This window comes from Phalacrocorax aristotelis, chromosome 1 (genome assembly GCF_949628215.1).
Source record: "Phalacrocorax aristotelis chromosome 1, bGulAri2.1, whole genome shotgun sequence".
Taxonomy (NCBI): Eukaryota; Metazoa; Chordata; class Aves; order Suliformes; family Phalacrocoracidae; genus Phalacrocorax; species Phalacrocorax aristotelis.
Window position 1 is genome coordinate 155,817,768 of NC_134276.1, and position 12,677 is coordinate 155,830,444.

General features: G+C 40.6%; 1 protein-coding gene across 4 annotated transcripts in view; it reads right to left on the reverse strand.

Moving 5' to 3' along the window:
* KIAA1549 (KIAA1549 ortholog) overlaps positions 1-12,677 on the reverse strand; it is a 148,757-nt gene that overhangs the window by 37,344 nt on the left and 98,736 nt on the right. For all 4 annotated transcript variants that reach the window (XM_075074512.1, XM_075074496.1, XM_075074504.1 and 1 more), the window contains exons 9-10: positions 8,787-8,964; positions 6,710-6,894 (exon numbers count right to left, since the gene is read on the reverse strand). In XM_075074512.1, the coding sequence (XP_074930613.1) occupies positions 6,710-6,894; positions 8,787-8,964 (363 nt within the window). The remainder of the gene's footprint in view (positions 1-6,709; positions 6,895-8,786; positions 8,965-12,677) is intronic.

Here is a 12,677-nt window from a genome sequence, read left to right on the forward strand (position 1 = left end):
GTACTGTTGAGAAGTAATTAAGGTGTTGAATACTGTGTTCCTTGTCAGAATCCAGCTATTGACTCTGAAGCAGCAGAACCTATATGCCAATTCCAAAGAGACAACATTTTGGATAGTTAGTTCAGGTTGCTATTAGAAATGAATGATAATTTGTTACGCAAACAGTAGGCACAGACAGAAATCTCTTGCAGAAACTCATGTCAGTTTTCAAATAGTTTTTCTAAGATTAGTGTCAGCGGCTTTTCTTAACATGAACCTCTTTTGACTGGAATTATTCTGCAATGCAGAGCTGTTACCTCTACATTATACAGATGAACAAAAGCATTACAGGATGTCAAAACATCACAAGAATTCTTTATACCAAGAGCAGAAGCCTAGTATTTAGCCTCCAGCAGGGTCGGCCTCTCTGATCCTGGGAACATCCAAGGGGTAGTCTACGGAATACACAATAATAAGCAAAACTCTCAATTCAGTGGTGTAAAGTTATACCTGACACATGAGATTCGGATATCAGATCTCCCTGCTTGGGGGGAAAAATAAAAATCCACACAAGCCTCTCTCAGACATCTTGCAGAATGCATGACTCATTACCTGTAACTGTGAGTGACACACGGAGGTCTGGCTGGCTGTCAGAAGCAGCACAGATTAGAGTAGACACGCAAGGGCTGGTAACGGTCCCCAGGTAACGACACACTAGCTGAGGTTTGCTGGCACATGATGCAAATTGGCAGCCCTCCATCTCTAACACTGCCTGTGCTACTGCTCAAGGAGAAGGTGGGGTTCTGTATGCTTTGTCCTAGGCTTCATGGGGACTGAGCCACCTCAGCTCTCCCACACGTGGACACACAGGAGGGGCACTGAACTGGAGAGATGTGTTCAGCCTTTAAGAACCATAGTGGCATGCAGCAGGCCCCAGAGAGGAGTGACTGCTGGCTAGAGAAGTAGACTTTTCCCCACCTAGGGTTTTAGAATGTGGCCTTGGAAAAAACAGAAGCTGAGTAAGCAACTCAGTCCAAGTTATGACTTCAGCATGTCCAGCACTTACAGGAGAACATCCAAGACCACCTAAATAAACCATCAATGAGCTTGTCCACAGGTGTGAGATTCTTGTCATTAGGGCAGGGAGCCTTTCCGTGAATAACTGTCTAGAGCTGAAGCTACCTCTGAAAAGTCCTAGCAAAAGATTTGACATTTTTTCTCCAAATGCTTGTACCCAGCGGAGAAAGTGAAATCCCTAGTGAAACAGGCTCTGTTTTAATTTTTGGATGTTCATAAAAAAATAAAACTGCCAACTCTGCTTGTGTTACAGAGAGTATGTAGGATATTTTTTTTTTGCTCTGGGGAAGAGGAAAGGGGTTGACAGCATTTTCACACAAGAATGTCAGTGGTCTACTACAGAGCAGAATGATGGTTTGGGCATTAAAGACATTTATCCATTTTTTCATTAAGAAGAAAAATAACCCATGGTAAAAATTCAATTCCTCACAAAAGGCAAAGCTTCTTTGCAGGAAAAAAAAAATCTCAGGTTGGGATGATGTCAAGGTGAATACAGGCAATGGCAAGAGAGGGAATCCTGTAATTTAAAAACGCCACTTATGCATCGTTTTACTTCCAAAGGCAAAGACGTCTTCATCCAGCACAACAACCCAGATCACATCAAGGTGAATTTCCAGTAGGATGCTACATCTTACAGAACAAGTCATGAATACTTGATGTGCCCTTTAAATATCTTAGTTCCATATCTTGAAAAGAATTATCCTTGCACAGGCCAATGAATCTTGCATAGAAATTCACTGCTCTGACCTGCTTTCTTAGCTCCCAGTTTAAAAAGGGTCCAAATAACTTTGATCTAGGCTTGTTTTCCCATCTAATCTCCAGAATAAAAAAGGTAACCTAATATTTTTTAGGTATTGTTAATCCTGCTTTGAGGCAGAGGGATGGATTAGCTAATCAGAGTCTCTTTGAGGTCCTTTTTTTTTTTTATTACTTTATCTTTGATTCTGGTTTTGCTAGCATCAGTTCCCACAAAAGTTTTCTTTCTTATGTATTTATGTTTATACTCACTTAAGTAACAGACTTCTGGGACTATCCAGAAGTAAAAAATCCCTTAGTATTGTTTGAGTTCATGCTCTCTATATATCCTTTGCAGAAGATAACATTAAGAGCCTTTTTAAGAAGGACCTTATGCCATCCTGTCTGCAAGACACTGATCCTGTGATGAAGAGATGGAGAGAACAGAAACTTACAGAGTGGCATGGTATGCCCAATCTGCAGAACAGGCCTTCGCTGAATATGTCATCACCTAGAAGAAACATCATCTTTGCTATTATCTACATTATCTTTGAGAGTGACCTGGCCTTAAGGGAGGGGACAAGCAGCTGTTTGTTGGGTTTGCGTGGCAAGGTTGGGGGGGGGGGGGGGGGGGGGGGGGAGGCGGGGGGCTACAGGGGTGTCTTCTGTGAGAAGCTGCTAGAAGCTTCCCCTACATCTGATATAGCCAATGCCAACCGGCTCCAAGGCAGACCTGCTGCCAGCCAAGGTCGAGCCCATCAGCGATGGCAGTAGCACCTCTGGAATAACATATTTAAGAAGGGGGAACAAAAAAATAAAACCTGTGCACTTGCAGCTGGAGAGAGGAGTGAGAATATGCAAGAGGAACAACTCTGCAGACACCAAGGTCAGTGAAGAAGGAGGGGGAGGAAGTGCTCCAGGGACCAGAGCAGAGATTCCCCTGCAGCCTCTGATGAAGGCCACGGTGAGGCAGGCTGATCCCCTGCAGCCCATGGAGGTTAATGATGGAGCAGATATCCACCTGCAGCCTGTGGAGGACCCCACAATGGAGCAGGTGGATGCCTGAAGGAGGCTGTGACCCCATGGGAAACCTGTGCTGGAGCAGGCTCCTGGCTGAGCCTGTGGACCCGAGGAGAGTGGTGCCCACGCTGGAGCAGGTTTCCTGGCAGGACTTGTGACCCCGCAGGAGAACCATGCTGGAGCAGGCTGTTCCTGAAGGCCTGCACCCCATGGAAGGGACCCATGCTGGAACAGTTCATGAAGACCTGTAGCCTGTGGGAACAACCCACATTGGAGACTGTCATGGAGGACTGTCTCGTGTGGGAGGGACCCCACACTGGAGCAGGGGAAGAGTGTGAGGAGACCTCCCCCTCAGGAGGAAGGAGCTGCACAAATAATGTGTGATGAACTGACCACAACCCCCATTCTCTGCCCCCCTGTGCCGCTGTGGGGGAGAAGGTAGAGAAAATGGGGAGTAAAGTTTAGCTCAGGAAGAAGGGAGGGGTAGGGAAAAGGTGTTTTAAGATTTGGTTTTATTTCTCATATCCTACTCTGCTTTGATTGTTAATAAATTAAGCTAATCTCCTCAAGTCAAGTCTGTTTTGTCTGTGACAGCGATCTCTCCCTGTCCTTATCTTGACCCACGAGCCTTTCGTTACATTTTCTCTCCCCTGTCCAGCTGAGGAGGGGGAGCGATAGAGCAGCTTTGGTGGGCACCTGGCACTAACCCACCACAGCAGCCAATCTGAACCAAAGCCCAGCTTCAGGGCTCCTATGGCACATAATGCAATCTTGGCTGCTTCCGTGGGTTTGTCACAGCAGGATCTGAGTACTTTTCAGCACAGCTATGCCTGCACACCCAAAAGGCATGTACAGTCTTATTATCAACAGATAATAGTACCAGTCTGCTTCACCAGAATATAGACTGTGAGGGTTGTCACTGACTTTTAATGGTGGTCATAGGAACACAGAAATCATACCTACTCCATAAAAGTAAACCTTTACATACAGAAGATTGAAATTAAAACTTAAGTAATTATAATGTCTGAGTGCATATCAAAATATTTCAGAAAAAAGCAGGAGTTTAAAACCAGAATGAAGTGATTAAGTGAAAGGAAGGAAGAAAGAGAAGTTTGTATCGTCTTTAAAGCATCTCTCTGAAGAGAGGAATGCAAATTTGTAAAAGAGACTCTAAACCGAGAATAAAAAGCTCCTGCAAAACTTATGTCTTACTCATGTAATCTACATTACTGGACATTCCAGAAGTTTGCTCTCTTGATGTGTCAAGGAACCAGCCTTTTAGTGGCAAAGTCTTTCCTCAGCAGCGTGAAGCAAACAGGCTTTCCCCTCACCCCACACCCAACCTTGTTCCAGGGTTTTTAAGTCACAGGTGACATAATTCGCTATCAGCTGCTACTGTGAACTCTAGCAGATTATTATGCTGCCCACCGATCTGCTATGTTAAAATGGCTAATTAAACACACTGGAAAAAAAGACTGGTGATACCTCTGGAATTCCACCAGTGCAGTATGATATCCTATTTCATCTGAACAAGAAAAGGGCGTCTCAGTTTCTTATCTTCCAACCAACACAGGTTTTCAAGTGCAAAACACACTGTAGACTTATTACATGGTTGAAAAGAATTGTTTTCTGTTTCCAGTATGGATATGCCATGCATATGTTAATGCAATACTTTGATATTTATACATTCCATGTCCTTATTGACACTAAAAGAAAATGTTTTTAAAGATTAATGGAAGTGAGAAGAGCTAGTACTATAAATGCATCTTTACCGTTTTTACCAATGAAATATTGATTCCAAGAGAAAGCCCCAGATCTTTAACCTAAATATCCTTCCATCTACAGATGGAATGCAGGCCTTCACTTCCCTTTGGTACCAAAATCAAGCTCTGTAAAGAGGGAGCGGAAATAATTTTGCATGTGGTGAGGAAAGGGGAGCCTGAGTCAATTTTTAAATTGAGTTTATTTACATACCTAAATCCCTGACCACATGATTTCACTCCTTTGATCTTTTTTTTTTGCATTTACAATAATTAGAAGTATAAAACCCACAATCTTAAAAGGCAGTACCAGACCAAATGTCCCATACCATTTGTATGCTGTTGTGACTGTACAGGGGTCTTTAGTGCTTGTTAAATAAGCCCTATTCTGACCTGGAATTCCAACTCACTGTTTGAAGACATGAAGAAAGCCCAAAGACAGCCTGCTGCTAAGGAAGCCAAGAGTACTAGTTTAGTTCTGGATCTTGGGCAAAGAAGGAAAATGGTTTTCAAAGTAGATTCTGCTAATTGCTTAATGTGCTAAGTGATAAAAATTTAAGACACTTTTTATTGCTTTACCTCATTCAGTATTAACGTATGAGCCATCCATTGGCACAAGCATTGGACTAGATGTCCTTACTGGTTCTTTCTAGTACGCTTACAGTGACTTCCCTAAAGAAGGCAAATTGGCAGGCTCTCCTGGCGAACTGAAATGAGACTTGCATACAAACAAGTTCAAGGCTTCTGACTCATGAATGATTAAAATGAAGAATAGTGTGGAAGCAGTAGAGAAAAACAACCGAGCCATTTTCCCAGAAGAAAGCAAAACTGAAAGATGTTTCTGGCCTTACAGTCAACCCAACCCAAATGCTTTCTTACAAAAAGCTTGTGACAGCAGAGTTACTGAAAATGTATGTGATGAAACAGTGTACCAAGGGTAATGATCCCCTTTTGCCTTTTTTGTATGACCCTTCTCAAATTAGCTGAAACTACTGTGGGGAACTCCTTCAATCAAAATCTGTGTTACATATTACCACAGCACAGGTGAAACAAGGTACCAGGGGTGAAGTTCATCAAAGGGTACCACTTGTTGCCGACCTCTATTCTGCCACTCAGTCTGCAGTGGCAAGACAAGTGGAAGTTACTATTGATTTGTTCTGACTGCTTTGGAAGTGCAACCGCTTTACGCTTCTCTCATCTTTCACATCATTAATTATCTTGAAAGAGAGCATGGTGTACAGACGAGACTGGTTATGGAGAAAACTGTATGACTGAACATGAGGTGACAGTACAAGAACATGACTACAGTACCAGAGGATTAGCACAGATTATTTTGCCTTTAATAATGCCTCTGAAAGTATAGTCAGTAATAAGCATCTCTGACACACAGACCGGTTCTCTTCAGTTGTAGAAAGGAAAAGTGTAATTTGTAACCCTTTAGTCACTTTTCCACTCTTTTTATTGAATACATCCTTTGTGAAAATCCTGGACTATATATTTTTTCATTACAGTCTTGGGCAGGAAAAAGACAGTACACTGAATTTCTCACCATCCTAACCCAGTCCTCCAGCACTCCAGCCAGCATGCTTCACCCATGCAGTCTCATGCAGATCCACTAATTAAAGTCCTAGTCTGCCACAGGCCCTCACAACTGTGACACAAGAGCCCCAGCAGAACACAGAACAGCAAGGATAGGCTCTAGCAAATTCTAGTTACAGCGTGAGGTATAACGGATAGTGTGGTTTAGCTGTCAAATTAGTTTAGCAGAAGCTCTCCAAAGAAAAATTCAGCCCTCTGTAGAAAACAAGGTCAGTGATTAAACAGTATATTTCCTCTTATTCAGTCCCAGCCAAAGCCTCGAAATGAAGTGATAAAGAAAGGTTCCTTTCAGATTCAGTGACCACATTTCAGAAGGATGTATCTAGCTAATGCAGTATCATATACCTAGAAGAACAAATAAAACACTATGGGATTCTCGACTTCAACTATCATTTGACTTTTTTTTTTTTTCTTTAAACCGGAATGCTCTGAAACTGTTTCTCCACATGCTATTTAAGGATGCTAGGTGTTCCCTCGACTCTCACATTCATTTACGCTTAGAATACCCAAACTCCTCTCAGCACAGCTTTCCCTTTTACCTTCTGGCGCTGCTGAATGTTGCTCATTGTGTCTGGCTGAAACTCCAGTTTGTCTGTTCGACAAAGTTTCCAGTATAAAATAATAACGATCAGGAGCACCACAGCAACTGGGACTGCCACACCAACAATGATCCATAGGTTGCTATTCTGTGACTCTGAGGTGGACTCCTTCACCTTCTCCACAGCTGTGAAGTTAAAAGGAAGACAGCAATTTTATGTGGTTAGATATCTTTAAACAAGGACACCTCAAGGTTACGTATTTTTATCTTCTCATAAATGGTAGTTAAAGAATTTATCAGAAACCAGCCGCACAGGAAACATCACACCACTTATAAGTTAATTCATGTCACGCTCAGGAAGCATGGGGCAGGTGATCGATTGTCCTGGCCTACCTTCTGAAGACCCGTGCTTACACTACTAATGAAAATATACTTCTGCCATGTCATTCTGTAACCCAAAACTGAGCTGACATAGTGAAATGGGTCCAGAAAAATGACTTACCACTAACGAAGGTGAGGAGGACTTTCCAACCTTATTGCCTGCATCGTGCTTGAAGCAGTATTATCAGCTGCCTCTCTAGTTATACATAATATATTTTGTTACCTTCCCCATCAATTATCACAGTCAATTCAAAATCAATGAGACCCTCCTCCCTAACGTATACAGGTTCTGTAATTTTAGTTGCTTTTTTCCCTTTCTCTGTTTCTTTGTCAGTGTGTGAGATCCTTTAGCCCCACACAGAAGAAACAAACGACTGGAAAGCATAATCAAGCCAGTCATGCATATAAAAAGTAAACTGGAATAATCAACAAAACTTGCATTTGCTCTATTTTGCATAGTGGTTTTATGTGGAACTAAAACCCACAGCAGTAATACGTTTCTTACCAAACTGATGCACTTTCTTAAAATAATGTTTTCAAATTAAAAGCAGTACCTCTATGCAATCTTATTTTTATATATAATTAATAGCCATTCTAATTATAAATCTAGATATTAAATGAAATTATAATTCTTGTTTTATATATCTGACAGCCCATTTATGACATTCCATTTTGTAATAAAAACCACCTTTTTTTGTATAGTTCCTTCCAATAAAAAGAAACATTTTAACAAGTTTCTACCATTCTATGCCTCTTAAAAGAACTTTCTCCAATGACATGTCAAAGTTTCAACATGCAGAATAAGCTATAAACATTTAATGAAGTTTGTTCAACACTTACAATTTTTTGTAAATGGAATTTATTCTTGCAACTTTTCTGCATGTCAGTCTAACCAATATTACAGTCCATTTACAGATATTAAGCAGATGTATATGAGCTACTGACCTATCTTTAAACTACTGATTTAATGAGGAACAAAATTTAGAAACACAGCCAGATGGTCCCATTATTACTCTTCTCTTTCTTTTCTTTCTGCAGAGAATTTTAAAAAATCAGACACGTGCTAGTTCTATTGGCAAAATACCCTGTGGTACAATGTAACTCATGCCTCCATATTGCACAGAAAACAGAAAAGGTTGTTAAGCATTCATATCCATGAGGTATTCTGTAGATCATATGCATGTCTGTTACTGTTTTAAGATATTTTCAAGTTTCTTTCCTAATCGTAACATGGTATTTTTGAGTAGGTCTTCTGTCTCTCTCCTTACTGCATTACTTAGCTAAAGGAAACACCCGTTTCATTCTGATGCCCTCCCATCCCACAATCGTGAGTTTTGTGCAAGCTCCTGGGCAAGATAAGCTGTAAAGAAATATTGGACTAGCAGAGAGACATGAAAACAGCAAGAATATATCTACCTAGCCAGTATTTTTCTAGCACAAGCACTAAAGTGAATGCAGTGAGGCTTGCACTTAAGGAACCTGTTACAGTTCCAAGCTCCGCAGAGTCTTCCAAGAAGCAAAGCAACACCACATAGCTCACTGCAAGAGTGCTAAAATTAATTTCCTCAGGAGTGTCAAAATTGCAGCATCCCAAGAACAAAACACTGCAACAGTGGGCACTGTGCAGTGCCGTGATCTCCAAAGCTAATGCCACCCTTTCTCTTTGCTGGCATCAGTGTGGATTTGATAGGGCTTACGCTGTGCAACGGTGCCTTCAATGCGGTATCCAAGGATGATTGCAGCCCGCTGGATATCAACTCTGTTCATCAGGTCTGAGCACTTCAGAGCACTGAGTCTCTCTCCATCTTGGTCCTCCACAAAATAGATCAGCTCCACAGGGTTATCAACACCAACTAACCGTGACACGTTCACAATCTGAGAAGAAATTGGAAAGCTTTTACGCTTTAAGTTGTATTTATTTGGGGCTCCCATACATTTGGTCTTTCAGTCCTTACCCTCTCTCCCCCTTCCCTTCACAGGGGCTGGACCTTAAGGACACTTACCTAAAAAGAAACATTTGGAACAGCTCTGCCAAGATGGCATCAGTATCTGTCTTAATTGCCACTGTGTGCAACCCCTAGTGCACAAAAAAGATTCAGCCTTGTATTATGATATAGAAAGACAGCTGCTGTTAGAGAAAATCCCTCTATGTGTGACACCAAAGAACATGGCATTATACTAACCAGGTAACTGCTGTGAACTGGTACAGTTTGGAAATAGTCAGTATCCAGAAGTTTGATAGGAAGATGTGCCATGTGTAGAGCTCTAAAACATAGTATGCAGCAAATGCAACATACACATAGGCTAGTTCTCTCATCAGATGAGCTTAAGACAACGTTGGACAAGCATAGATACACAGAACTAATATTGAGTAATAATAATTTGGTTCCAAGCTAAAATTCAGGATGTTTTTACCTACTACTTATACAAAAGATTCTGCGCAGAAGTCTTCAGGGGAAGACAACATTGCTGGAATAATATAACGGTGTCTAATTACACAAGCACTAATCAGGTGCTCCAGGACCATGGGAAATTTACAGAAATATCTGTTTTTGTAACCAAAAGAAAAATTTCCAGGAAGTGTAATCCCTCATATAATACACTTTTATGGCAAATGCGAAGTTTCTTCTTTTTTTCCTATTTGTTTCATGACACTATACAGATGCAGTGTTGAAGTAAGAGAACTGCTTTCACCCTAAAGATGCTAAACACCATACCACCCTGGAAGCCTTTACTGCCTTTAGCATTTGTCAGTTAGTAGGAGCTACTGAAGATATTAGTGTGATTGCACTATTCCTTTTCTAAACACCTACTTTGACTTGCTTTGTTATTCATAACACACACTACTTTGTTCCATTTTTGTTCCCAAATGTTAAGCAGCTACACAGGCAAATATTCTGTTAGCTTCAAATAGAACTGTTTGCTCTTCCTCAGTGAAAGCACCTGCACAGTCACCTTCATCCTCAAACAGCTCCCCCTGGCATCCACCTTTCTTCAGGAAGGAATGTATTTGAAGCTGTGGGAAGCAATTCTTCCTACCTACTTCTAAAGACATTAATAATCAAAAGAATGCATGCTATGAGGAAGCCCTGTACATACTCTCTAACCACCAAACATCTACATTGCATATGAGACTCACAAAACAATTTTGAATTCCTGTAAAATTGAATCACATGTAACAACTCTCCTCTGTTTAACCATTTACAAGTAATGGTGAGCTCAGCCTAGAATAAGGCCAAACAAATAGTAGGAGATATTCTATCACGTAAAACAGAATTTGAAGAGCTCTGGAAGGAATTGCCACAAAGTAAAGCTATATATGTAGTTACCTTCAGAATTATCCTTTACTACGAAGTATGTATTTAATAAATTAGAATCTCAAACACTGCCCATAGGCTTAATGTAAAGCAAACACACGAATGTTTGCATGTCTGAGGCTTACAAAAGAAAAGCTTTATATTTTTTTCTTCCCTAGTTTCCAACAAAACAATCATGTTGAAGGAAAGCAGTGCAATGTTCTAGCTTAACAGGGATGATGTTCTGGTCTTTGGGGACATGAACTCAACATGTCCTAAAAAAACCATTTCCCAGGAGTGGTAACAGCAAGGTATATAATAAAAAATAAAAAAAAAAGAAAAAGAAAAAAAAGAAAAAAAAAAAAGAAGAAAAAGAAGAAAGGAAAAAAGAGAAAGCACAATTGTCATGGAAGTCTTCTAGGCCAAATAAACTGAAAGCAAATAATAGTGTTCAACATCAGCCACGTCTGATGTAAGAAATGGAACACTTACAAATAGAGCAGAAAAATGTTCAAATTTCTGAAACACAGCAAGATTTGCTAACAGGACCCATTAACCAACACTGCTTCTCATCCTCAATGTTATTCACTCTTCTACCAGCTAAGGGGCAATCAATCCCTGACTGAAGGTAACAAAAGAGCATCAATAAATAAGGTTTTGACATACACATTCAGCAGCTCTAAGGCTGAATCTGGTTTCACAGAGCCCAGATATATCATTGGTTAACAAACGTCCACAGCTTCATATTTCTGCTTCAGCTGGGCTGCCTTCACCAAAGCCTGGCCTCACAGCACAGAGCAGCAGGGTGTATGGACTGGTATCTGCTTTCAGCATGGATGAACCCTTCCTAAGTAGCACTTAAGTCACATGGAGAGCAAGGGAGCTGAAAGGCCACACAGAACTGAAAGTCAACGGGTTCTTCGTTTACTTTTATGAAACCTCTCTGTGCATAGCACAGCTACAGAATCAAAGAAATTTAGAAGATTCTTAAATTGAATTGTCATGTATTTTATGGCATTGTAGAGTACCCAAAAAGTATTACAATTATACGTCTGTTATACACAGAGGGTAACAGAAACTGTCTGAATGGGTTAAAAAAGGAAGTTCTCCATCGCTGTCTTTAGAAAGGGTGGAAGGAAAGGGGACTGATTCCAGTGCAGGTTGCCACAACTGAAACAATACAATTTTAATGCAGAATTAAAAACAACAGTGTATGGCTCCCTATATTGAGGAACAGGGATGGGTGAGAACAGTCAGAGGGGAGATAGGAAGAAGCAGCTGGAACTATTTTGGCACAGTACAGAGAATATAGGAACAAGCATGAATAAAGTCAGTGGAGGTGCAGGCTGGTGTTGATGAACTAAGCTCACTGTTTTAAGATAAGTTTTATCTGAAATAATTCTTTCTGAATACACAGTATTTTGAGTGCTCACACCATACTGAGGGAAGCTGTAGACAAAACTTCAAACCCAAGGGGACGTGGTTAAGGATTTCTATTCTGGGAAAGCTGATGGCTGAGCAGGGTATTCTTGAAATGTCTGAGACACACAACTAGACTTGTACTACAAATCAGCAACTGTGACAGTATCTTAACTTTAGTTTTCGTCCATCACTCTGGTTCACTAAAACACTTTTTTTCATTTTAAACTAACCTCTGAGTTTGCTGCAACGCAAAAAATGGAACACTGGATCTGAACTGTTTTTAAACCTATTTATAAAATTGAGGTACACAGACACTGCCCAATTTTTACACAGTTTCTGTATACCAAGTTTTGTGCCATTTTGCTCCAAATTTTACTCTCTGTGCTTCAGATTGGGTTTGTCTCATATTTTACAGAGGTGTCTCTATGCTTGAGAGTGCTAAGAATGCAAGCAGAGGCAGAAATAGTACTTTCCAGGCATCCAGCAGTGCAGCCCAAGTGTAAGGGAGCATGTAAGCATTTTACATTTATATTTTGGCAGTGAGAGATGACATTGGGAGGGAGAGATATAAGAATTTCAATATATGAGATACAGAAAATGAAAAAAAAAAAGGAAGAAAGAAAAGACTAATTCAACTTCTGTGTACATAAATGATACCATCTTTGTTGATACTAGATGTGCACTTAACCTCCACAGAGTAAAGGCTTAAATGTGTTCAGGTGTCAGTAAATTTAATTTAAAAAGTGTTTTCAAGAGAATATCATAGGTCAGTGAACACAGTTGCCTTGGTAACCAAATCTAGTTCATAATTTAAAGTGGGGAAATCCAGGTGGTGGGCAAGCTTGCAAGGCATTTGCAGAAGTGTCAGTC